Source organism: Neolamprologus brichardi, chromosome 16, assembly GCF_056152115.1.
Source record: "Neolamprologus brichardi isolate AB-2024 chromosome 16, ASM5615211v1, whole genome shotgun sequence".
Classification (NCBI taxonomy): domain Eukaryota; kingdom Metazoa; phylum Chordata; class Actinopteri; order Cichliformes; family Cichlidae; genus Neolamprologus; species Neolamprologus brichardi.
Genome location: NC_142119.1, coordinates 33,546,868 through 33,574,796, shown reverse-complemented (window position 1 = coordinate 33,574,796; position 27,929 = coordinate 33,546,868). Strand labels below are relative to the sequence as shown.

Below are 27,929 nucleotides of genomic sequence, written 5' to 3'. Positions count from 1 at the left end.
AATACCCGTGTACGTGTGGACGCAGCCCTAGTGAAGTAAATATGGTTGTTTATGGAAAGATGACTTGTACTTTATTTTTGCTCCTTGGTTAATCCAAAAAAAAATTATATACTTCCTATTTGTAAAGCTTATGAACATTTATACACATATGTACACACTAACAATTATGCATTTTAATTTATGTTGAATTTCTTATCTGATTTCATTAAATAAGAATTTTACCTGTTTACTTGCAGTTTATTCATAAGGGGTTGTGTGCACCTGTGTTTCTGGTGTATTTTGGCTACTTTCAAATGTAATTTTTAAAAACGTTTCTTCCTGGGTGGATCGTCTCCTTTTGCATGTGTCATGTGTTGCAATACCTGGGAAAAAGGAGAAAGTCTGTGTTGCCGAGCAAAGTCCGATGAAGCTGCTGAAACGAAGACTCCAGTTAAAGTCGTCGAATATCTGCCGGTTTCAGTTTGCAGTTAAAGAACTCAACACTGCAGCAAGAGCCCCAAAATCACAGCTGCGATCCAATAAACAAACACTGAACTCAAATATAGTTGAGCAGGTGAATACCTCCTCTTTTAATATGTAATTTATACACATAATTACATTGAAGGACACAACAACAATTGTTTTCTTTCCTGGGACAGAAACACAGACCACTGGCCAAAGACGGATTTATTGCATCCATTCATTTTGAATGCAGAAATCCTGTATTAGTATCTAGAAAGACGTGCATCTCCTGTGCAGTCTGGGTTCTCACATCATTGTGAAAACCCAGACTGCACCAATTATCACTTCCACGTGCACTTCACATGATGCCAGCAAAGAAAAAAGCTGCTTTGTTGCAGTTCTTTGGATGTTTTTGTACTCCTGTTCCACGCAGGCACCACATTACATTAGATTCAATACAGAGTGACAATAAATGAGCTTGCTGTGCATTCGAAATGACACCATTTCTATAACGGAGCTGAAACACTGGTAAGGACCTTTAAAGTCTTAGTACCCAAAGTTTCACATTCACAAGTAAACAGCTGCTATACTTTTATTCGTGGCTGTAAAGTGATCGTCTGTAGTTGTAGAAAATCTCATCTTTGGGCTTGAACTGTACGAACATTAATAGTTATCGGCTGAGCAGATCATTAAAGCACAAGTGTAACGATAACTAAAGACATACTTAGTCTTCACAGCATGAACTTGAGATGTTTTTGCTTGTTGATTCCAGTGCATCGACAGTAAAGTCAGTCAGTATTGAGACGTTTAAAAAACAGTAACAATGGGGACAAATCAACGCCGTGTTCGTTAGCTTACTTTCTATTCTGGTACACGTGCATGCTGCCACTGACGAGCTTGATGATATGTGCTTTTGAATGTCAAAAACGTTTAAACCACACTTACAATAATAAATAATCTCAGAAAACAGTTCTGCTGTAAAGGACAGGAAGTAGAAAATGTCAGCTGGCTTCATGCTAGATTACACAATCTGAAAGGTGCGCTCTGCACATCAGTGGGTTGAGATAAACACTGTGTGGGCTTACACTACAACAAGAGTCTGCAGTATCATTAGTATCCTTGAAAACTTCCCAACCTTGTAAACTTTGGATTTCTTGCTCATACTGTCAATTTGTTACAAATTTGCTTGTTCTGACATGATACAGAAGCGCGGTGAGGTTGCAAACCAAAGAGCATCACCAGTATGAAAACGCCACGAGGTCTGCATGATATCCAGTCTTTGAACACTCAGTGGACTGAGCGCATCTACATCTGAGGCCTCCGTGTGTTTGCACACCAGCATTACAGAGAGTACAGACGACATAAAGCTCCTAATGTAGGTAATGTAGTTTATGCAGGGTTTTTTAAGCGTTTTATGCTACTTCTTCCCTCTAGTGCTTGATATCGGGTGTTGCAGCCTAAGAAAAAGTCTCCCTCGGATGATACTGTCAGGTCAGACCAGACGAAAAACAAAAACAAAACATGATTTGTATAATAAGCGCACACAGTGTGAGTGATGTGAAGCACCTGAGAAACAGCACACCTGCAGACATTAATGCTCACGAGCAGCATTTACAGGCAAGAACTAGAACATCTACACGAGTGACACATGTTTTATTTATTTTTGCTGCTCGAGGCTATTTAAACCTGTAAAACACCCAAATGTTCAGTGCTTACTATGAACATGTTGTATTTTCTGCTCTTAGGACACATGTGAGTGCCATGCTGCGTTGATGATTATACGAAAACAATAAAATAAATGAAATAGTTGGGAAAACCTAAAAGAAACTAAGTTTGTGAGAGAACTGGGCAGTTTGGAGGCTCACGCTTTGCTGCTATTTCAACTACAAACATTTTTTGTATTATCAGCCTGTATATACAGACAACAAAGCCTAGTGTCTGAGGGTTGTGTCAGTATGTTATGCCAAAAAGACGACATTTGGTGTTAAACAGGTCAGTTTAGGTTGTCACTATAACAGGTGGCAGGTACCTAATGTTGAATGGAATATAATAAAAGCAGCGTCACGTTTAAATTCTGTCTGCAGAAGGTAAAAAACAACACGTGCAGGTCTGAACAGCTGCTGGTGCAAATGAAAATCACAAGCTCCTGTTTTGTTAAGGATCTGCAGCCAGTTCAGTAGGAACGCACGTTTGATTTCGCCGGTCTGTTTAACAAGGTGCTTCACATCTACAGAAAGTAAAGTCTGGGTTTGACAAGTTCCCGCAGTGCAAGCAGGTTTCATAAGACTGTTTCATGAATTTCCAGTTTGAAACTGGAAAGGAATGCGTGGAAATTAAGTAAATGAGGTGTGTCGATAACTTACAAAGGGAAATGCCTCAACCTTTCGCACACTGTACAGACACACATGCACAGAGAGAGACCCGCAATCCACCGGCAAACAAAGCCTGTATGGTTCTCAGGCTTCACTGGCCTGCAGTGTCCTCGCTGTAAATGTTCAACAGCCACCGCTGCACGTTAAAAAACTGCTAAATATTATCCAGATGACATCGATCCTGCTGGAGCTCTCACCCCGTTTCTCTTCCCAGTGGCACTGGCACCTCGACAGTTTGTCAAACAGAGATTTCTGCTGACTGCTTGTTATCCACAGATCTCAGGACACCACAGGAGTCATGTCCCAGAGCTGCAGACAAAACACAAGTAACCATCAGTCCGTTTAAGCAGAAACAGTTAAAGCTGTGTTTCTGTGAACCCCCCTATAGCTCAGACATGTGCAACACTATCATCATCTGTTTGAATCAGATACTCCATGTAATTTGTCGACTTTAACTAATGCAATTTTTAAAAGACAGTAATTTAAACGCGTTTTTGACTAAATTAACATTAAAAATAGGAGAACAATATTTGACCCAGTAGCTAGAACTGGTAATCAGCAGAGAGGCAGTTACACAGTCAACAGGGTGGGTCAAAGAAGAAATACTGTGACGTACATTATCACTTTGTTTTAGAATATGATTACTGACACACTGGGGTCAAATATAAATGTTTTTATGAAGGAACATGCGGGCTCTAAATCGACTTTCCAGAGTGGCTACTTAATGACTCTCTATGGTGGAGCTCAACAAATAAATGACAAAAGGGCAGAAAGCAAATTAGTTAACTGAACTGCATGAAATGCATTGAGTTTTTCCTTTCCAGTCACCTTTCTCACTCACTATGTGTTAACAGACCTCTCTGTGTTGAATCATATCTGTTATTAATCTCTGTCTCTCTTCCACAGCATGTCTTTATCCTGTCTTCCTTCTCTCATCCCAACCAATCACAGCAGATGGCCCCGCCCCTCCCTGAGCCTGGTTCTGCTGGAGGTTTCTTCCTGTTAAAAGGGAGTTTTTCCTTCCCACTGTCGCCAAAGTGCTGCTCATAGGGGGTCATATGATTGTTGGGTTTTTCTCTGTATCTATGAAGCGCCTTGAGGCGACTTTTGTTGTGATTTGGCGCTATATAAATAAAATTGAATTGAATTGAACTGACACGTTATTAAAACCGAGACCAGAACGGAGAAAACCTGATTTTTGCTATTTTTGATTATATTCGTGCAATGTATCGAGTACTGCAGAATAACTCGGTTGTGATTACAGTTACTCTGCTAGTCATATATAAAAATAGACAGTTTAATTCTTCTAATTAAATCTTTTTCACTGTGTATTATTTTACTAAAGGGGAAATTACATTAGTGCACAGCGCAAAGAACTACCTGTTCACATACCAGCCAAACGCAGTGTGAAAGCTCAGTAGTCACCACTTTAGTAGCTCCCTGTAAGAGGCGTCTGACTCTTAAGTAGCAAATATTCTCCAGCTCACTCTTCACCAGCCAGTCTCCAACGTTTGCTGCCCGAGAGGCTCAAAACAAATGTGTTCCCTCTGAGTGACTTCGATTCTCCAAGCATTTAATCTAAATACGCAACACATCCTGATGTAAGGTTTATTAACGGGTGTTAGACTGACAGTCGCAGTGTAGCACACCGTTTCCAGCTACCTGCAGTGTTTTATAATAATAATAATAATGGATTGGATTTCTATAACGCTTTTTAAGGCACCCAAAGCGCTTTACAATTCCACTATTCATTCACTCTCACATTCACACACTGGTGGAGGCAGCTACAGTTGTAGCCACAGCTGCCCTGGGGCAGACTGACAGAAGCGAGGCTGCAATATCGCGCCATCGGCCCCTCTGGCCATCACCAGTAGGCGGTAGGTGAAGTGTCTTGCCCAAGGACACAACGACCAGGACAGAGAGGCCGGGAATCGAACCGGTGACCTTCCGGTTACAGATACGCTTCCCAACCCCCTGAGACACGGTCACGGTTATAGGCTTTCACATGCTCTGGATTTCCTTAAAATAAATAAATACTTGAAAAAAGACTTGACTACGACCTCGGACACTGGGGCAGCCCCCCCTAAAAGAGCAGTTATTTTAAGAGCAGGGATTGTAGCATAAACAAGCACACGCAACAGACACTCGTTGTATTTTTCCAGACCTTGACGAGCTTGTCAGTGCCAGAGGTGAGCAGATTCCCAGTGGTGGGCTCGTAGTGCATGTAAACAATGCTGTGCTTGCTGTCGTGGAAGGTGGCTGTGGGTGCTCGACTGCAAGACACAAAGGCAGCGCCAGCGGTTATAGTGTGCGAATCACTGGGAAAGCTACAAAGGCTCAGTATATGACAACAACAGAAGCTGATTGTTACTCACTCCTCGTCACTGATGGACTCGTGGCAGCTGTCACACACGCGCACCTCGAACTCGAATCCCATGAGGGGGATGGTGGAGCGTTTGGACGAACATTTGCCGCACACTGCCTGGCCGCACTTCCTGCAGTGGTGCTGAGCACACAGGAGGACATGAACACATCAGCTTTAATTTAACATCTTATTTCTCATCAAAGAAATGGAGGTGGTGTTTTGTTTTGTTTTGTCTTACGATGAAATTAGCAAATTTATACGCCGAGTCAAGGCCAAGTTTTGAACTTTGTGTTTCGAAAGCTACAAGAAGATACTGGTTGTGATGCATTTTGATAATTCCTATCCAGCAGACAATCTCTCTCTCTCTAGGAGACGGTGTGAGTCTGCAGACAGCTGCAGCACACACACTTCATCACAGCTGTAAGTCTGGATGAGACTTTGAGGAACGTTAACATAACACTGACCCGTGTCCAAATAACAGAATCAAACTAGCAATGTTAACTAGGGATGCAACGATACCAATTTTTTCAAACCGATACGATACCGATACTTGGATTTGAGTACTTGCCGATACAGAGTACAAAAAACGATACTTCTACCACACACACACAAATGCAATGAATTGGAAGACAGGTTTTATTTTATTCTCTGCCGATAAAAAATAAAATCTTAATAAAAATGACCACAAAAAAATTTCAAGTGAAAAATAAGCACTTCTGTTAAATTATTGCAGAGTCTCCACATTGTAATTTTACAAAATATCACTGAACTATTGGCACTGTCTCGAGCTTTCAGAATAATAAATAAACACTTCTGTTTGGAATAAAATAAATACAAATTAGGTTTGAGAATAAAATAAACTTTTAAATTATTGCAGAGTGTCCATATTGTAAACAAACAAACAAAATAATTATTATTAAATAAATAATAAATAAAATAATAATTGGCCCCCTAGTGGCCAATCTAAAAAACTACAACAGAAATGACAAGCCACCCTCTGATTAATGAAATAAGTTGGTATCGGTTAACTTTTACGAGTATGAGTACACACACATTTTACAGTATCGGCCCCGATACCCGATACCAGTATCGGCATCGGTGCATCCCTAATGTTAACCATCCAACGTCTGAAACCGGCTTAAATCAGACCACTTCAATTCATTTCCAAGAGTCCACACACGCGTTGAAACTTCAGGTAAAATGTTCTCGACTTCTCTTTTTATCATAACATCTGTATCTGCATTCAGCATTAAAATGCGAGACCACCAACCTGCTAAATTTTCTTGTTTTGACACTGAAGTTTTATTTCATCGGCTGCATACAGCTTGAAGCAGTCTATACACATTCCTCAGTGATGCTGAAACATTTTTGTGTACAGTCAAAAATCTGTGTTTTTCCCCCCTCCAGTGCAGTGAAATAGAAACACCAACATTACAGCGCTTTGTGTTTGGTTCTCGCTACACGATGTTTCAAAAGACTGCTGTGCAGTCAAAAAAAACGCCCATTGCTGTATCTTTGAACTGTGATTCGCACACACACTTGGAATGAGTAACCACAACATAAAGCAGTTTCTGAAATTGAGGCAATAAAACAGCCACAGGATGTTTGCTTGCCATTAGCGTGGCAGAAGTGAAGAGTTATAGAGACTTGTTTGTTAGAAAGCTGTTTGGGATACGTTTGGAGTGCGGCTGAGCTACACATCACTGAATCTGCTGCAGCAGAGAAGCTGAGTTATGATTAGGGATGGGTATCGTTTAGGTTTTATCCGATACCGGTGCCAAACCGGTACTTTTGAAACGGTGCCGGTGCTTAAAGAATGGAGAACACAAAATTGGTCCAAAAACCTCTCATGTTCAGCTGTTTTTTTTTGTAAAAAGATAACAATGTTAGCCTTTTCTGCAGCTATGGGGCATATATGGTATCACTCTTGGCTGGAAGCAGCTTAAACAATGGAAAAAACACAAACTTTGTCCAAAAACCTCTCATGTTTAACTGTTTTCCACTTTTTCTTTGGTCATTTTAGCCTTTTTGTCCAGGGTGAAGGGAGTATCTGCCATCAAACAAGAAGACAGCTGCATGTAGCTATGATGATGTTTGCTAGTTCACCTTACATGCATTAATGTAATAACGTGGTTAGCCTACTCAACGTAAATTACACACGAACAACATTAAGCTACTCACGCAGAGAAGAACGGCTGCTGCTGCATCATCATCCTCATCATTTCTGCTACACTGGCAGGGCTAGGGGCCAGGACTCTCCTCTTCGGGTTTTTTGGGGATGTTGCTAACTCCGGGTCTGATAACAGGCACCACACCCGCAGTAGATGTGCTCGGTGTGAGGTCTCGCAGCAAGCTATCAAATACGGCGCATTTCCCGGCTTTAACAAAATGCTATACGTTGCCAGGTGTTTCATCAGATTTGAGGTGTTACCTCCTTTGACAGTATCACAGTATCAGCTTAAAGCACTTGTTGCAGCTGCTGAGTTTGCATCTTTTGCTGTGAAGTACAGCCAGACTTTTGATCGCTTCGCCTTGGGCACTTTTAATCTGTAGCTCTGCTCTAAAAGAACGTACGTACCTGGACCCGCCTACTATCCTCGGAAACGTAAAATGATTGGCTAGAATCCAAAGTGTATCACAGCTCAGGAAAAAAAAAGCACCGAAATGTGCGCTGCTTTTCGGTCTGGTTACTACCGTTTATGTCAGAACCCACCGGTACCCATCCCTAGTTATGATATATTTGATATATAATAACTTGTATTTTTAAAGAAGAGTGGAAATAAAACTGCTCGGCTAACAGGCGCGCGCTCAGTACCTGTCGTAGGCCGATCTTCTTACTGTCCCACATCTGTTTGAAGTTCCAGAAGAAAGGCTGCTCACACTTCTGACAGGAGTCGCTGTCCAGCCATTCTGGGGTCTGTGGAAACGCACATTTCAAAACTCAACATAAACACTGGAGAAATATTTAAACCTGCCAAATGAATTATTTTTTCTTATATTGCTGACCGAAGAGAGACTGAAGCATCTTTCTACAAATTGAGGGTCAGAAGATGGTTTAGCCCAGTTTAAATGTCGTGTTTATTCAATAGATCCCAGTTACTTCCGTTCCTACATAAATAAAAGTGTAAAAGGATCAATTATACTCAGGGAGGGATGGAGCTGTTTATATGTTTTGCTGTACAGCAGAAATAAATCCAAATTCACTCTGACAACATGACATCAGGAATCAGGATACTGTTATTACATGAACCTTAGTCTGTGTAAAACATGTACCGTAAATCCCGGACTACAGAGCGCACCTGATTAAAAGCCGCATGCTCTAATTGTAGAAAGGAAATTAATTTTGTACTTGTACAGGCCGCACCGGATTTTTACACAGAAATACTAAGGTAAGGTAACATAAACTTTATGGTAACATACAAAAATAAATACTGCAAATGCTTTTTTCCCCTCGAACAGCGCCTGTAACACGGCTACCTGTAAGTATACGTACGTATCGGTAACACACAAATTACGTTGCTTGTGGTTTTTTACGGAAAAGTGCACAAACAACATTACAACGTCTCTTAACAACCGATAAAAATATATACCTACTTAACATTTTGATTGGTCTACTGTTACCAGGCAAAATGTTTTTGGCCGCATGAAAAAAATATGCATTAGCTGCACGTCAGTATAAGCCGCAATGTTCACAGTGTGGGAAAAAAGTAGCGGCTAATGACCCGAAAACTACAACGTATTGCACATTCACCCAATGTATATACTATATATATATATATATATATATATAATGTTCTTCCTCTACCCCCCCATTTTTGCACATGTCGAAGAGCGTGTCAGGCTACATTTCACTGTGTGTTATACTTGTATAACTATGCATGTGACAAATGAAGAACCTTGAAGAACCAGTTATTTATTTGTAAAAAATGTCATGTATGATTTTGGTTCCACTTCTCACGTGTGCACCACTTTGTGTTGGTCTTTCACGTGGAATTCCAATAAAATTGATTCATGTTTGTGGCTGTAATGTGACAAAATGTGGGAAAGTTCAAGGGGGCCGAATACTTTTGCAAGCCACTGTATATATATATATATGTAATATGAAAACTGAGCTTTTTACTGAGCCACTGCATGAACCTCTGCTGTACAATGATGTGCTTTAACTGAACGTAACATAAACACAGCCCCCCATGCATTTACAAAGTTATCACAGTGTGTCAATAACTGGAGAGAGAAGTATTATCAAGAAATGTAAGGAGAGCCACACAGTCAGAACAAGCCTGGCAGAGGGAGGAAGTCAGAGATTTCAAAGACTCTCCAAAGAAAACTAAAGACCCCAGCACAACTGCCAAGACTCCGGTGAACGACTTAGTCGAGCTGTTATTTTAAAGACGAAAATTTGGAGCAAATTACAGAGACTGTGGCACAACAGAGCAGCGAGGCAGAGTGAAAGTGGCTCTGATTGAATATAGAAGCAATTAAAGCCTGAGCAAAGAGGGAGACGCCGAATCTAGACTGTGTGAGCATCTGAACGACAGAAAATCAAAGAAAACTCTGCTAATCAGGCGACCTTTAATGGAGCTCTAAAGAGAACTTTTTGCCCCCGAAGGATCTGAGAGAGCAAACATCAGCAGTTTATCCTCTGAGCCGTGCTTCCCTGTAAAACATGCAGGGAAGCACTAAGGGAAACTGTTGCAGTTCACACATCAAACACAAGCTTGTGTTTGTGCGCCGACGTCACGCTGCTTCAGTCTGCTCTCTCTCACCTCTTGCCGTGTTACATCCATGTTCCAGATGACGATGCTTCCATCTGAGCTGCAGGAGATGAGCTGCCGGGTGTGTGAGGCGTAACACAGGCCCTGAACTTTGTCACTGTGGGGAGAGCACAGCGGTGAAGTGGGTGTCCCGGTATGCTGACATAACCAGAAGTGCTTTGCATTAAAATTCAAGAAACAACAAGTTAAAATACAAGGCAGCAGCTACACTGAGTGGGTCCTCCAAGCTTTCAGTGGCTGAAAAGCTTGTTTCAAAGTCAAACAACTTTCTAACAAAGTGGAACAATTGTCAGAAAAATGCATTGACTTGGAAGGGCGCTCAAAGAGGAACAATATAAGGATAGCCGGGGTACCTGAAGGCAGAGAAAATGGTCAGCGTGTTAGAGATTTTGTGGCAAAGCTGTTACGAGATCTATTGGACCTGGATGAAACTCCGCTGTTGGACCGAGCACACAGAGCCCTGCGAGCAACCCCAGAAGATGAAGCCCCGCCACGACACTTGATTGCGAGGATACATTACTACCACACCATGGAAGAAATACTACGAAAAGTCTCTACCAGAAAGAATCTGAAGCTTGGAGATATTCGCGTTCAGATTTTCCACGATCTACCTCAGGCAGTGTAAGTAAGAAACCTGCTTCGAGACCAACCCGGAGTCAAATATGGACTTCTATACCCCGCTAAACTCAGGGTGACATACAATGGAACGGAGCTGGTGTTTATGGATCCTAACGAAGCACGCCGCTACGCACAAGAAAAATTTGGATCTTAAAAAGGACGGCATAAGGTAGACAAATCAGAGCTCAGCCTCTGGCCTAGTGACACATATTTACTTTGATGTAAAGAGACTATAACTTGTTATGGAGCTACGTTGGATAGAGGAAGTTTTGAGATAAAGTATTTTGGTAAGCTTTTAACTTTTGAGAGTCAATAAATGTCTTTGTTCAAAAAAAGTGTGAGATTCCAGAATCTGTTTATCGTCCTTTATGAAGTCAGAACACTGTTTTTCTTTTACTGAAGTCTGCTCTCCTGCAGCCTTTATGTTAACTTCATAACATTTGAAATAGTCGTTCAAGCTTGAAGTGAGTGCGATGAAATGAATGAAACTGAGTAAACACGACAAAAAACACAATTACAATTCCATCAATACAAAACAGCTGAGCGTATGTATAACTTATTGGCTAACGGAGATCCTTACTTGTGTCCTTGCAGTTCGATAGCGGTGCCTTTGCGTCCGCCGATGTCCCACATGATGATTGAGTGGTCCGAGCTTCCGGAGAACAACACCCTTGTGACCGGGTCCCAACACAGCGCCGTCACATTACCTGACAAAATTACAACGGAGACAAAAGTGCCTCCGTCAGCTTCGCCACATTATCCTGCAAGGTTCACTGAACTTTAATGAAAACCAATTAATTAAAACCAACTTTCACTGGCTTGAAGTCACTGTTGTTGGACCTCTCTCATCTTTAAACTCATTTGGATGTCTCTTTATTGTTAAATGGTAAAAACACATTTTTCTTTGGCCTTCTCTGTTGAAGCAGACTGCATCATGACAAGTTCCAAAGATTTTCTCGAACATTTAAAACCACCGGGGACGCGCAACTCTGTAAAAATCGATGCTGAGCTGCGTCAATAAATCTGCAACCTGCTGGAGGACAACAGGCGAAGACAAACGAGGATACTGTGTGAACACCAGTGTTGGTCAAGTTACTTGAAAAAAGTAATCAGTAACTAATTACTGATTACTTCCCCCAAAAAGTAATCCCGTTACTTTACTGATTACTTATTTTCAAAAGTAATAAATTACTTAGTTACTTTTTAAAAACACGATTTACAACCTGAATAGGTGATAAAGTGATAGATCTTTCAGCCCAATTCTACTTTTTCTGCATAATCATCATACAAAATGTAATCAAAGGAAAAAGTCTCTTTTTAAAACTTGTTTTATTAGTTTTAATCTTTTAACTTTATGCATCAAGCAAACATTAAATTATCTGCAACATTCTCTGACTGGAAGAAATTAGTTTAACATTTAAACCTATTTTCTGCACATTCCAGCACATAAAATAAAATATTTTTGTGTTTACACTCAGTCTTTCAAATAGATGCAAGTAAAACACAGCAGAAAATAAATAAAGTCAAAGACTAGCGGTCCTGTTGCTCTATTTTCACCTGTAAAGCAGGAGTGGGGTAGGCGGAGGGTTACCCTGGTGCAGGTGTGCAGCGGTCAGTGGAAGAATCCGCGAGTTTCTCTGTGAGTTTCCCATTACGTCGTAGCTACTCGGTGCTTGTTTGGAAGTTTAGGGTTTTTCTTCGCTGTAAAAAGAAGTTTTCTTCCCACGCACAACGGACACTAATGTTTTTGTCACTTTTTATGGAATCAAACTCAAAGTAAGGTCAGTACTTCCACGCTTTAAACGCTGCACGCTCATACTCTCTCTGCACTCGATATATGATCCATTGTTGATCTGCACACAGCTGTTGTCACGAACGTCGCACTCGCTTACGTCACTGTCATGAGACATTCTGGCAAATAAAATCACGGTTTCAGTAATGCAGTAACGCAGTAACGCAGCGTTCCTTCGGGAAAGTAACGGTAATCTAATTACGTTTTTGCAATAGCAATCCCTTACTTTACTCGTTACTTGAAAAAAGTAATCGGATTACAGCCCATCTCTGGTGAACACACATTTATGATAACGCTCCCCCAAATACAACTGAATTCTAAAATAAAGATTTAATCATCATACAAAGAAAAGCTGTGACTCAACTGCTACATAATCGTTTTAAAGTGGGTTTTGTTTAAAGTTTACAGATCAGAAAGTAATCACCAAATATTGAAAATATCTGCTGCTGTGATCCACTGTAGAGGCTCCTCTCTCTCAGATCAGTGAAGAAATAAGAAAACCACACAAGCAAAAGATGCTGGCTTTTTCTCATAAGCTAATATTCAGAGTCGGGAGCGAACTGAAAGCAGAAAACTGAGCGAAAATGATCCGAAACATCGCTGGGAGACAATTTGTAGAGACAAAATTGGAATAAATATTTAACAATGTTGTGGCGCAGGCAGAGCCGGCAAGAGTTCAGAGCTTCATCACGATGCTAGGACTGCCACCAAAAATTATTTTCATTTTTGATCAATCAGTTGAACATTTTATCAATAAATTATTGAATTATTTATTTAATGCTGGTAAATGTTAACAAAAATCCCTCTAAGCTCCATGTCATCTGTTAAAAATCACTCAAACTAACAGTGACACTATCAGAGACCTGATCAGCTGACCGATTAATTAATCATTTGTGCTTCAATTAGGACACTAGGTGCTTGTGTGTGGGTACCAGTGTGTCCTTTGAAGGTGGTGACCAGGCTGCAGACGTCCTGCTCCAGCTTCAGGATGGTCACCTGACCAGACTGATCCCCTACGAAGGCGTGTCTGGTCTCCACGTCGAACCTGGGTCAAAATTAAGGTCATGCTTTCCTGCTAAATGTGCACTCACTCAGATCCTGTCACACAGACCAAACAGATTCACAACAGAGCTGTAAAGTTCACTGCTCACCAAAATGCAGAGCCAACTCTGTAAACTACTACATGAAAGCTTTGAATGAATTCGTGCAGAGGCAGCACCACAGCGACTGTCAGCGGAGGACTCTCAGCTGTTTCACCGGCTTCCTTCAAAGCCCTCGTCTGACCCGATTAAGTCACGACTGAACCAAATCATTACGTCGGGATACAAAGACGACGAGGAAACCCAACAGTGGAAACAATAACCTAAAGATCCACTTCCACTGATTTGTCCTTTTCTTTCTGGAAATCTGAGATTTCACGTTGTGCATAACTCCCAGTAAGAACAGAAAAGATGATTTTAAAGTGAAAGGATATTACAACACACCACAGAAAACCAATGAAATCTTTATTAAACATTAAAAAGGGCTGTAGCAGTTTTTAAAACTCCCCTGACTGTCTGTTTAACCATTTTTCAGCCTTAATGTTGCTACAGCCAGTTAGCCACATCGAGCTGCGGTGGTTAATGCCTGTTTAAAGTATGCTGAGCTGGTGAGAAATGAAACAGTTACACGCTGTTAAAAAGTGAACAGGAAACACGTGAAAATAATCTGATTCTAGGAAACTTAAGTGATCAAGTCATATTCTTATTCATTACCCTAAAAGGAAAAACTAAAGTACAAACTGTGCATCTAAAGAATCACTGCACACTTGACTATTAGGGGTGGGGGAAAAAATCGATACTGTGTAGTATGGTGATATTTTGTTTGCTAATAATGTATGGATACAGGGACAGCAGAAATCGATATTTTGTTACAAAAAAGGTTTTTGTGCTCTGACTTCAGAGCATGTTGATCCTTTTTCTGAGCAAGAATCCTGACATTCCTTCACTGTCCAAATGTGTTTAACTTGTTTTTGGCAGCAATAAACATGACAGTTTACTTATTTTAATTTAAGACATGTTTTATTTTAATTAAGTTTAAAACTTTTTTATTTAATGTAAAATTATATTTTGTTTTAATTTACTTTCAAATTCTTCAGTTGCTGAAGGGGCTGCATAGTTTTCATAAACTGCATAGTTCAGAATAGCTATAATTGTACCAGATGGTTGATTCAGTTAAGTTGGACTAGACTGTAATACAAACCGTTCAGTTTGTCAACAATAAAACTGAAATGAGAGAAAGACTGAGTGTGAGACTTTGATATTAGATAAAATGAATATTGATAAAGTTTACCTTTATGTACAGAATCTGAATATCGCAAAATATTTTAAAAAATTGCAATAATATCGTATCGTGGGATGTATGGTGATTCCCACCTCTAATGACTATTAACCATATTTTCAAAGTTTGTTGAGTAAAGTAGATCCTCTACATGAAACATTATAATTTCTTTTGCTGCTCTTAGGTTTATTTTCAGCGTAGCACCGTTTTTGTTTAATGATGGCTTTTGTACTTTAATGATAAAAAGAAAACACTTTGTCAGCTCCAGAGTTTAGCATAAAAAATCTGCTCCTCAGCAAGTCTTAAAATTAGGCAAACACAATCTCAGGTGAACAATACATGTCATATTACATCGTCATTATTTATTTAATATCTACTAAGAACAACATGTAGAAGCAGTGTATGAAAAACTGATTCAGCAGCTTGTAGAAACACTTTTAGCAGCACTAACTGTTTGACTTTATCAGTCTCTCTCTGTGGTTGTGGAGACGTATTGGCCCACTTTTCTTCACACCTCCTTTTTTAGGCTACGCTGAAAATAAAACTGGGAGCAAGATAAGATGCCTCTTTTTATCTTACTTCATATTTATCAGAGCTACAGCAAAAACACGTATAACTAATGGTAAACAGCATGAGGCACTTTTTATTTGTTCCATCCATCTTCATCCGCTTTATCCGAGGCCGGGTCGAGGGGGCAGCAGCCTAAGCAGACCTCCCTCTCCCCAGCCACCTCCTCCAGCTTATCCAGGGGAACACCAAGGCGTTCCCAGGCCAGCCGAGAGATATAATCTCTCCAGTATGTCGCGGGTCTGCCCCGGGGCCTCCTCCCGGTGGGACATGCCTGGAACACCTCACCCAGGAGGCGCCCAGGAGGCATCCTTGTCAGATGCCCAAACCACCTCAGCTGGCTCCTTTCGATATGGAGCAGCGGCGGCTCTACTCTGAGCCCCTACCGGATGGCCGAACTTCTCACCCTATCTCTAAGGGAGATGCCAGCCACCCTTCGGAGGAAGCTCATTTCCGCCGCTTGTATCCGCGATCTCGTTCTTTCGGTCACTACCCACAGCTCGTGGCCATAGGTGAGGGTAGGGACGTAGATCGACTGGTAAATTGAGAGCTCAGCTCCCTCTTCACCACGACAGACCGGTGCAGTGTCCGCATTACTGCAGCTGCAGCCCCAATCCGTCTGTCGATCTCCGGCTCCCTTCTCCCATCACTCGCGAACAAGACCCCGAGATACTTGAACTCCTCCACTTGGGGCAGGAACTCATCCCCGACCCGGAGTGGGCACTCCACCCTTTTCCGGCTGAGAAGCATGGCCTCAGATTTTTTATTTGTTGTTTCCAAATAAAAAGCTTTCAGCCACCTGCACAGTATCAAAAGGGTTGCTTTAGTTCAAATAAGCGCAGATTTGGCCATTTGAACAACAATTTTTTTGAACAATTTTTCAAAAAAAACTTTTAAATTTAGACTTTTCATTTTCCACACGGTTCCTTTTTCATTATGTCTAAAATCCCTGAACAAATAAACGCCGCTGCTGCCGCTGCTCTGAATCTCCTCTGGCCATGTTATGTAGACAGGTTAGCATGTTGATGCTAAGAGGATACCAGCAGTGCGATGACCTAATAGCAGGCTCATTGGTATGGATCAGTGCCGCTGCTGAGCACTCACACAGCCTTTCATGTGGCCATTACAGAAACCTACTCAGACCGTTTCCTTGACAACAGCATGACTGATGCCTATTGTTAGCCCTTCCCATTAGTAGAAACTAACTGGAGGCTAATTTCAATTGCCCTGTCTTATGTTGCACTGACCTAAAAATAGACGGTGTCATCAAAATAAAAAGACAAAGGCTAAAGAATCAAAGTTGGCTCGTCACTTCACACTCGATCCACTCCAAAGACAAAGCTGGGTGCAGAAGGATACTGTAGTCCTGAGACCCAGGCTGCGGTGCGATATGTCCCCAGCTGCTGGCCGCTCTCTGAGCAGTGCCACGTGAAGCTTTTATCCTGCCCCGTGCTCAGCAGCCACTCCATCTCCAGCACAAACAGCACCACTGTCACCCTGCCCTGATGAGCTGCACACATAAAAAAACAAATTAATTAAAACGAGAGTAGTCTACAAGAAATCGTGGTTATCATGAAAGAAGACGATCAAGCACTACCGCCTCCTTCAAAGAAAGCAGACAAATGAAGAGGAAGTTTGTGCTCGACACTGATGAAGATGAATTTTTATACATTTGCACTGTTGCACAATACACTTAGCCTTACGTGACACAAAGATACATCTTCACATATGATCAGAGAAACATTTCATAAAGGTCAACTATAAATATTTCTCTATATCCATGAAATAAATAAATAAATCTTCTAAGGGTTGTTTTGGACACCCACGCAATAAAAAACATGCAGTATAGTGGAATCTGTGGAGGATACATATAGAGATTTATCACTGGTGCTCTGATCCACACTTAGTGAGTTATGCTCCACAGAGAGGCATGAATTATGAACACAGCCAGAGAGCAAATACTCCTCAGGCTACAAAGCCTAAAGTACAAGGATGTGAGTGGACTTTATTAACTTTGAACTGCCCAGAATTGGCAAAAGTAACAATAAATAACAAGTAACAATAAATGATAGTAGAAACAAAGCTTAAAAAATTCACTTTTAAAGTGTTAGACTTATATTTTTAAGGCATTCTAACACCGACTGCAATAATAATAATAACTTTTTTTCTTTTTCTTTTTTAAATGGGGCAAATCATAATTTATTTATAGAGAAAGAAAAGCCCCTTGTCAGTCTTTTCTGGAGCAGTGGGGAAGCTTTAGTCGGGGTATTAGTCTGGGTACAAGGCATTAAGAATTTTGCCTTCTGAATGCAAGTTTCAGCTAAACCCCATTCGCTGTCAAAATAAAAGACACGCACCAGATAAGAAGTTGCAACGCGCGTTTGGGTACATACGATTTTCTGGAGGAGGACAGACATCTGTTTAGAAGATGTCGAAAGAAGGAAGCTCCTTTAACCCTTTAAGACCTACCATAGAACCAAGTCCGCCAGAGCTTATATTATATGTTTACATGCTGTGGAGCCATTTTTGGGAGCATTTCAAGTTGCTATACATCAATACAACCATTAAAGCCTAAATTTTAATAATATGTCTGCATTAAGTGCATAGTAATGACATAAATTGCAAAAAAGTCCAATAAACTTCAAAATAATTGAAAATCGTTTTTGTTTTTTTAACATATATTTCTAGTTAGAGAAATTTAAGAGGCTTATCCCTCAAAACTGCAAATACAAAAAAGTTGCACAAAATAGTTTCCCACCACAGAAAACTTATTTTGAGTGTCTTCATACTTTTATTTTTGAAATACACCAATTTTTATATACTGCAGGAAAAACGAAAATAAATATTATAATGCAAATTTGCAAAAAAGCAGCATATGCATCAAAATAAACTATTTCCAGCAGTGCAATATGAGTCCTAAGCATCCCAGAAACAACACAGAAAGTCATAAAGTCAAAGATAACTTTTAAAAACACCAGTATAGGCTCATGAGGCCCTGATGGTAAAAACTACATTTCCGCAAAATGACGTCACTTCCGGTTTCGGCCAGGTCATGGCGAACATGCGATAGTTCGCGCTGATGGACGTGGAAGTTTTATGAACAGCTGATCGGATCAGCAAAGCGTGTTTCTGGAATATTATGTTTTTGTTGCTGCAAGCGCTTTTTATGCAGTTTTTGCAAAGCTTTATGTGGAAGGAAACTGTGACCAAGGACAAGCTGATGGCATAAGATGTAAGTACAACTCCTCCGGTTTTATATGCAAAAAAAATTATTGCGCTAGCTCACGCGGTTGCAGAGCTACAGGGATTTAAAAATAGTTACGCAAAACGGAGCGTGCCCGCTCCGACCGGCTTTAAAGGGTTAAGTAATTTCTTTGGTGTTCCTCCACCTCCAAAGAAGCGCGTATTCTCAGAAAAGTGGTAGCAGGATTCGAGCTGGCTGCAAACAAATGATGAACGCACAGAGATGTGGTGCAGAATGTGCACCTGCGGACCACTTATGTGCACCCCTGAATATAACAGCATTCTTGCTCTTTCTGTCTCACCCTGGTAGGTGCGTGCTGGGGTTATCTTGTTGTAGTCTTCTGACAGAACAAACTCCTGAAAGAGAGGAAGTGGAGATAATTGGTCACTGACGAAAGTTTCCAGCAACTTGGTAAACATCGAAAAAAAATTATGTTGCTGTGTTTAAAATTACATTTGGCTCAGTTCTCTGCACATCAGAGGATGCATGCAAAATGTGCTCTGCATAGCATGTATAGGTGAGAAATAAGTACTACTTCCTCAAAAACGTAAAGACAAATGACTCATAGATCAATAAATACAAGAAAGGTTCTTGTTCTGAAGTTTCAGCTGAGGTCAACACCCTTAATAAAACACTTATGGGAACTTATGGTAAGTTATGCTGGCTTTATTTTAGGACAGCAACAAAACAAGAAGTGCACAGCAAATAATGCTACATCTAAAAATAGAGTGACCTGCACTGCGTCCGGTCAGAAATGAAACTGCTGTGTTGCTGTTTATAAAAAAATAATGGTCACTTTTTTAGAGCTTTAACTGTACGGAGTAGACCAAAAGGAAAGTCTGGTAAAGAGGTGTTGCCCTCTGGAAACAAAGAATCATATTAATAAATTGCATTATGAGCTGCGTGACGCACTATAGGAAGGATTATTAAGTGACCAAGATCACAAGGATTCTTCCTCTGATGAGCATGAATAAAATAAGTAGATATGGTACTGTGTGAGAAAAGCAAATAAAAATGAGATTTATTCTCTGGAGAGCTTTGCCACAGTTTGTCACAAACGAAAGCTATTTGTTGCCACTGTAAGAAAGATCAGAGGGGACAAAATTGCTATAATGATGATGATTTACTGGAAGAGATGAATTCACATTTAAAAAGAAAAACATCTCGGCTGAGTGGCTAGATAGTGTGCTTCAGGTGACATGAAATGACTTCAAAACACAATCAAAGCAGATCAGGTTTGTGAACTAGGGCGCTGACATTTCCACTAAAACAAAAGAAATACAACTACTCCATTCATTTGATTATAACATCACCGGCAAAAAAAAGGAAATCGTTTGTCACAGAGGAAGGAGTGAAAAAACCAGAGGTCTGCATTTAAAAGGGAAGCAGGATGTTGGCTGGACTTACACAGATACTCCCAGTGTCCATCCCCACAGATAGTCTCCTGGTCTCCGGGTTAAAGGACATACAGGAGCTTGATGCTGGAGACACAAAAACACACAACAACAAAGGTTACAATTATTACTGACCTAACAGATTTCTGTGAGGCAATCTGTAAGACATCGGTAAAATCATAAGGATACTCGTGCCTTCTTTCTTAACATTGATGACATTTGTTTGACATTGTAGCAAGTGTCAAGGTTAAACCACAAGCTTTTTTTAGCCTATCAACTGCATCTCACAGTCCTTTCTCAGCTGACTGGGTCATGTGACGAGATGCAACTTAAAGGTACAGAAAGCTGATGACTTTCTTCGGCACTGTTAGCCAACAAACCCTCAAATACACTGGAAAAATCCTGACAATGGTTACAGCAGCTATCGATACATGTGAGAGAAACTTGTGCCATCTAACACTGAGATTACAGACTGTCATCAGCTCTATTCGCTCGCGTCAGAGTCCTGCGTGTAGTGTGTCGGTGAACCTCAGCGGCTGCCACCTCATTTTAAAAATCCAAACCATTCCAGTCTATAAAGCTGAGCTGGCAAACTTCACTGAACAGAAGTCTCTCTGTAGGGAATCGAACCTAACACAAATAATGGACACTTAGCTTATTGTGCCATGTTTTTCTTATTTTTTATTTGAATACAGCATGAGGTTCATAAGGTCTGATTTCGGCCTCATCAATTGTTAATATGCATCTCATGTCTGATCCAATCTACACCAGGAAACATTGTTAAATCATGTCCTCAAGCTATTAAGCTAGACTCTGGTGCTGTACTGAATCATTTCCATTGTGTTCAAAGGCTTTCAAACTACCATAGGCTTCTCTCTGAAATGAACAACACGTCGACATTCAGAGCTGAACAATGGTTGCTGCACAAAATACAAATCACCAGTTTCAGAGGTTTTCATCTCCCGTGTTCTTTTCTCGTCTCATCGTCGGCATAACAATTAAAATGAAATAAACAATTGTATTCTCGTTTATATGGCTTTCAAAAACAGCAATTTTTACATTTAAATATGACAGAGCAGAATAAAATGCAAGATGCCAGCTGCATCAGATTAAAAAGAAAAACTGAATCTTTGTATTGTCAAGAACGACAATACTACTGTCAAGACATCAAGCCGCAGTTTATTTATTATAAAAAACAGAACATTGCGAGTTTGAGTGAAACAATGTTTATTTTATGTTCTGTCTATCCACCCATCTATATTCTTAACTGCTTGTCTAACCCAGGGTTTGGAAAGGGCTGGAGCCTTTCCTGCAGGAGGGTACACTCTGAACAAGTTAGCAGTTTTATTTGCTTAATTTCTGAGAAATTACCATTTTAAATCTAAATATTTAAAACCCACAGTGTGTTATTTAACCCAGGGAAAATGAATCCAGAATTTATGTATTGTAGATACTTTATAATGACTGTCTAACTACTTTGGAAAACTGTTTGTTGCAATTTCCTGGAAGAGCTGGCTGAAAGTTTTAAAAGCCAAAAAAAGAAGAACGAAAGAAAGAAAGAAAGTGCAAACAAAGTCCCTGCAAAACTACCCAATTTAGGTTTCCAGAAAGCACTGGAAATATCAAAGTGTTGGAAAGCAACATAGGGATGCATAGATGCAATCAGTTTATTCTACCTTTTTGCACTTTAGCCAATAGTCGCTTTCCTTTGCAGTGATTACTGACCAGTTTGAAAAAACTCATGTCAGGGTTGGTAACCACAAATATTTAACTAGTGCAGCCTCTGGCACTGCTATTGTTAGTGACACATCTTGCTGATCACAGCATGAGAGTTCCTTCAGTTGCACAACTAAAGAAAAAAAAAAGGGACCAACCGTCACAGTCATGCACAGAACAGAAACCGAATATTGGCAATCAATAAGCAATACTGTGTGTAATAAAAATGAAAAGAATGCTGTTATTGTATGCTTTATCAATCTATCATAAGGTAATAAGTGATTTTTGAAATTAAGCAGAAGCCACTAACCACAGACTGTATATAAAAGATGGTCATAGGCATTGCACCATCACTCATTGATTTGTGTACCCTAAATTTTGAAGCCTAAACATTAGTGGTTTGGCTACTGCCATGTTGTATTTTGCCATAAATGATTAAGTTTGGACAGAAGGGTAAACTACGAAATTATCAGCTAAAGCTAGTATGGTTAGCGTGCTGTGTTCATAAACCGCATTCAACAACGACAGAGAGTATAAAACAAGGATTTTCCTTTCCAGTCACCTTTCTCACTCACTATGTGTTAACAGACCTCTCTGCATTGAATCATATCTGTTATTAACCTCTGTCTCTCTTCCACAGCATGTCTTTATCCTGTCTTCCTTCTCTCACCCCAACCAATCACAGCAGATGGCCCCGCCCCTCCCTGAGCCTGGTTCTGCCGGAGGTTTCTTCCTGTTAAAAGGGAGTTTTTCCTTCCCACTGTCGCCAAAGTGCTGCTCATAGGGGGTCATATGATTGTTGGGTTTTTCTCTGTATCTATGAAGCGCCTTGAGGCGACTTTTGTTGTGATTTGGCGCTATATAAATAAAATTGAATTGAATTGGATGTAGCATTCGAGTCAGAAAAATTAAGCCAATAAGGAAGCACCTAAAAACCTGCATTCTGTCTGGAGGCCACCAGATGGCGATAGTTGTGGTCGCAAAAAGACTTCAGTCCTGTAGAAGTTTATGGGAAAACTGCTTTCTGACTTGATCTCTGTAAACACTTTCATTATGAGTTTATGGGCACAGTCACTCATTTTGGGTCATACAAAATAAAAACTGTTTTGTAAAATACACCATAAGTCATATCCATGTGTTATATACAGTCTATGGGCGCAACACATAGGAACAGATACCCTGTTAATTCGTGCCAAGTAAGAGATGAATAAAATCACCAAAACTGGTAATAGCAAAACCTCTTGTAACATTTTTTGTCATGATGTTATTTATCAATAATTCTACTAAAAATGCTCCAAATGCACCACAGACGTGCACTTCAGTGAGGCTGCGCTAACAGCTGGAGGCTACAGCTGGCAATGTTGGCAGACCCATTAATCAAAGCAGCCACTCACTAACTGTAAGCCACAACAAAAGGGGGGAGTTAGAAGAAGAAGAAAAAGACTCAACACCTACACAACTGCAAACCCATCTCCAATAATGCTGAGATGCTGTTTAAAGTGTAAATAAAAAACAATACAACGAGCTGCAAATCTCATAAACACATATTTTATTCACAATAGAACATTACTAAACATCAAATGTTTAAATCGATACATTTTTAGAATTTCATGAAACGTATTAGCTCATTTTGAATTGACGGCAGCAAAATGTGACAAAAAAAGTCGGAACAGGGGAAACAAAAGGCCGGAAGTGTAAAAGGGAACGTTTTGGTGGAGGAACATTTTGCAACTAATTAGGTAAAGTGGCAACAGGTCACTGAGAAAAAGAGTTTCTCTGAAGTAAAGATAAGCAGAGGTTCACCAGTCTTTAAAAAAAATTGCAAATTTGCACATTTTGAACCAATTTCAGAATGTTTGTCATAAAATCATTAAACGATTTAGTGAATGTGGAGAAATCTAGCAAGGAACATGGCCCAGAATCAATACCGGATGCCTCTGATCTTCAGGCCATCAGGCGGCACTGCATTAAATACAGACATAATTCTGTCATGGAAATCACTGCATGAGGTCAGGAACACTTCCACAAATCACTCTTGAGAGCACAGCTCACCAATCCATCCACTAACGCAGGTTAAAGCTCAATCATGCAAAGACGAAACACTGCAGTCTTCTCTGGGCCAAAATACATTTAAAATGGATAAAGTGAGGCAAAGTGAAAAACTGTTTTGTGATCAGATGAGTTGAAAACACTGACACCATAGCCTCATAAGTATATTAGCGCCTAATACTGAAAACTATATACAGCAATTGAAAACTATATAAAACCTGTATATACAGGTTTTAGAGCAACATATGCTTCCATCAGGATGACATCTTTTTCAGGGAAGGGCTTGCATATTTTAGCAAGACAATCCTACCCAGCATACTGCAACTATTACAACAGCATGGCTTCATAGTAGAAGAGTGTGGGTACTGAACTGGCCATCCTGCCATTTCACCAAATGAAAACCTTTAGGGCAGACTGGAAAAACCCAAAGACTTCCTAACAGCTAAAATCCTGTAAAAGACAAGAATTTGCCAAGATTCCTCTGCCCACGATCCAGCAGTTACTCTCCACGGCAGACTGTTGTTTAAAGAAGAAGGAATGCTGCACAGTGGTCCTGTCTCAACTTTTCTGAGACGTGCTGCTGCCATCAAATTCAAAATAACAGAGGATTTTTCTTAAAATGGTATATTTTTCTCAGCTTAAACATTTGGTATGTTTTCCATGTTTTATTATCATATGAAATATGACATTTGAAAATCAGTGCGTTGTGTTTTTGTTAATATTTTTTACAGTGTCCCAACATTTTTGGAAAAGGACTAGTAGGGCTGGGCCATATCATACCGTTCATGGTAATACCGGTATAATGTCGGGCAACGATTAGAAAATGAAATATCGCAATAGAATATGGGTAAAATTCCGTCAGATACACAACAAAACACTATTTTTGGTAGAGCATGCTAGCGGGCCGTCGTTATTACTGTGTGTTTTGGAAAATACGGCACACTTAAAATCAATCTTTTGATTTTTCTGAAAATCGACAGAGCCCCTTATAATCCCGTGTGCCTTATGTATGAATTCTGGTTGTGTTTACTGACATCGAAACGATTTTATGTACACGGCGCTCGAAAATCTGTCAAATGTTTCAGTACGACTTTGCTAAGCTACGAAGCCACACCGCTTGATGGATTGACGGAGCATTACGGCTATCGTAGGCAGGAGCCTCGTGGAGTGATACGTACTGTGCTTCAACATAATATTACGGTATTGTGTGTGTTTAACCTCTTTTTAAGTTTTGTGGATATTATACATGGTTATGCTGAGGATATGTCGGCCAGTTTCCACTGGAAATGCCTTTTGGTTAAACTGTCAGCAAGGAATTTGCATTTGCACTGTTGCACAATACATTGATGTTTTGGGTTTTTTGCACTAATAAAGTTGTGGAGTTGTAAAGTATTTTGTCTAGTGTCAATTATATCGTCAGTTATATCGTTATCGCAAATTTTCAAATGTATATCGTGATAAATATTTTAGGTCATATCGCCCTGCTCTAAGGACTAGTGTTATGAAAAAATAAATTAGATAAAGAGATTTGTTTTAAAACACAACAACAACAACAACAATCTGTTGTACCAGCCTGTCAAAATATTAATTTCACTGCTGGTATTGAACATTTTTACATGGAAGTCTAATGGGATTGATTCTGTTTTGGACAGCGCCTCAAGTGGCCACTATTGGAACTGTCTCTCTCTTCTTCTTTTTTTAGCACTTCCATGTTGGCTTCACTTTTCAGCGTCAGAGCTTGCCACTTTCTGCTGCCTTTACCTTTGAAACACAGCTCCACCCACTCATCCAGGCCGCTCCAGTCAGCACATGTGGTCATCTGTGCATTAAGTGTTGATAGGCTGTTACTCGTGAAGCATAACAAATATAATAGTGCCTGACACCTCAGGGTGATGACAGCTGCCAGAGAGAGGTAGCTTTTTACAGTAACGCATTTTACAGCTAATCTGTTTTATCGAGACTCGGTGGAAACAAGAATGTTCCGATAATCTGAAAAATGTTGAGCATCAAGTCTGGTTGATCCCAAGAACAGAGTGACCTCCACATTTTCATCGGTCTCTGAAAGGAGGGGTGTGTGATTCATTGTGTCCATCATGTTGAGTCAGTACACTCACAGGGGAAGCATGTACAGAAACGGGAGTGAACACGGGCCTTTCACAGAAGAATGTGTCAGCTGAATAACTGCTGACAAAAGTGCCATTCTTGTGCTATTTATGATTTCTTTAATTATACTAAACAAGCCAGTCAACCAGCTTATTCATAAATAAATATTGCCTTTTTTAAGCATACAGCATACTGACAATTTACTGATAAGTACTGTTATTCAAAAGAAATGTGCCAGTAGACATAAAAAAAGGAAGGAATACCTACATGGCATTGTGTGGTAGATGCTGGGCCAGTACTGACCACTGTCTCTCTTCAACCATACCCGAATAGTCCTGTGGGATGAAACCAACAGAGATTAGTCCTCAATGCATTTGAAGCGAGTTACATTCTTGGTGTCAACTTTATTACACTGCAGGTAATCAACTCTAGTTTGCCAGAATTTCTGAGAAAACGGAAATATATGTGACGTATTCGTAGGTCTCACTACCACTGATAAGGAAATCAGCCTGTTCTCCAGCAGATGCAACTGCCACTTCCACCAGAGGAAGTACTGACATTTCCCCCAAAAGGATACATGCATTCATTATCCCCAAAATATCATCACCACCCATCCTTAAAATGCTGCTTAAACCTCACCAGATCCGTTAACTCCGGTAAGTTGCACCTGCTGCATATCCAGCAGCTTCATCCTGTCACTGGTTTGTGGTTTGACTCTTGTCAGCCCAGTGTTAGTAGGCCTCTCACAAGGAAGAGGTGCTAACTTCGTTATCTGACCACAAAAATCTGGATCTTATCAGACTTGCTCAGGTCTTTACGCCTGACAGTCTGCACAGCCCAGATATGAGACAAACAATGGTTCTAATGTTTTGTCTCTGCTGTGAATGCAGGTAAAAACTTTCTCCTGTGACGCTGAACAACAGCCCGAGTTCTGAGATGACTGACAATCAACTCACTGATGTACTTTGAATTTTTACTACACCACTCAACACTTCAATTTACAGCAATTATTCTTCACTGTTCTCTTTAGGGGTGAAATGTAATGGGAATAAAATCATCTGTGCTTTAAACTCAATCACAGAATCCACTGAAAGGCTCATTTCCCTCGCAAATCCGCATGGCCACTGGCACAAAGACTTAAGACGCTTCTATTTCACCACCTCCTTTTCCATTTCGGTGGGTACTTAAACGCGGTTTGTTCTAGCAAATTCCATATATCTTATTTTAAGCATATCCCCTGCTTAAACACCCCAGTAAATAGCCATCTAGGACTACAATAGGTAAGTCGCCATGGATCAGGGATATGCATCATATAGCTTAGGTGGCATATAGGACTAAATTTGCAATTGGTGCAATAAGTTACAAGGACATTTCAGAACATGCCGCCTCAGCATACACAGGCTCACCATCACCCTCACATAGATCTAAGTGGGATAGACGCACACTCTTGGTACCCCAAAACAGACTACAGCAGCTTTAATGCCTCAAAGCTGAGACATTCTGTTATATATAGCAACTCCTGGTGCCATAATATGCGAGAAACACTCTAATAACACCAGTGTTTACGCTGGGTCTTTTTTTAGTTATGTCTAGCTAACGTTAGCACAACTAAACTACGTGCTACTGGCTTGGAGCTAACACAAAAAGAGTATAATTTACAGCCGTTAACTAGCATGTAATGGTGTGACTGTGTCAGCTGACACTTTTGTAAAAATGTTATTGAACCCTTGGACTGTTTCAACATGTTTGGAAACGTTACATGACACGGGGGTGGGGGTCCACTCAATGAGTCCAATCAACAGCAGCAGATTAAGTGGCATTCTTGTGTCGAATGTTATTTCTGGGGGTTAATTTGTGCTTTAGCCAGCGTGCAGAGCGCAGCTTACCTGTCTTCAGACACGCTGATAACGCCGTCTTCTTTGGGAATTATCACCGCTGTGCTCACCACCTCCTGGAAAGCATCGATTTTGCTCAGGAGGCAAGGCTTCCGAGCCTGAGGTTGAGGCTGAATTTCAGCCGCCATGAGCTGGTGGTGCACAAACCTCCGACTACGGTCCTGGCTCCGAGAAACATAACACACGGCGGTCCGACAGCAGAACCTCGGCTGCTAGCTAGCTGTCAGGCAGGCAGCTCTCTGTTGTGACGGCGGGCAGAGGCGGTGCCAGTCAGCTGAC

General features: G+C 40.5%; 1 protein-coding gene across 2 annotated transcripts; it reads right to left on the bottom strand.

Moving 5' to 3' along the window:
- Positions 1-540: 540 nt before the first annotated feature.
- Positions 541-27,929, bottom strand: wdfy2 (WD repeat and FYVE domain containing 2). Of its 2 annotated transcripts, XM_087830193.1 has the most exons (12): positions 27,642-27,929; positions 26,023-26,090; positions 19,901-19,974; positions 18,795-18,849; positions 16,609-16,759; positions 13,296-13,408; positions 11,152-11,278; positions 9,945-10,050; positions 7,994-8,095; positions 5,189-5,319; positions 4,978-5,086; positions 541-3,122 (listed from the first exon to the last, which is right to left on the bottom strand). In XM_087830193.1, exons 1-12 carry the CDS (start codon positions 27,776-27,778, stop codon positions 3,093-3,095), a joined length of 1,203 nt encoding a protein of 400 aa, XP_087686319.1. In that variant the 5' UTR covers positions 27,779-27,929; the 3' UTR covers positions 541-3,092. The 2 variants fall into 2 exon arrangements, with proteins under 2 accessions (XP_087686319.1, XP_087686318.1); XM_087830192.1 differs by lacking the exon at positions 541-3,122 and having other exon boundaries at positions 3,820-5,086.

Bases quoted from the DNA above. Each gene is read 5' to 3' on its own strand.
- wdfy2 (XM_087830192.1), bottom strand. From the start codon at position 27,778: ATGGCGGCTGAAATTCAGCCTCAACCTCAGGCTCGGAAGCCTTGCCTC. The intron at 18,850-19,900 runs GTAAGTCCAGCC...CCTCTCTTTCAG, and splicing joins TGGACACTGGGAGTATCTGT to GAGTTTGTTCTGTCAGAAGA. The intron at 16,760-18,794 runs GTGAGACAGAAA...TTATGTGTGCAG, and splicing joins CCCAGCACGCACCTACCAGG to CTCATCAGGGCAGGGTGACA.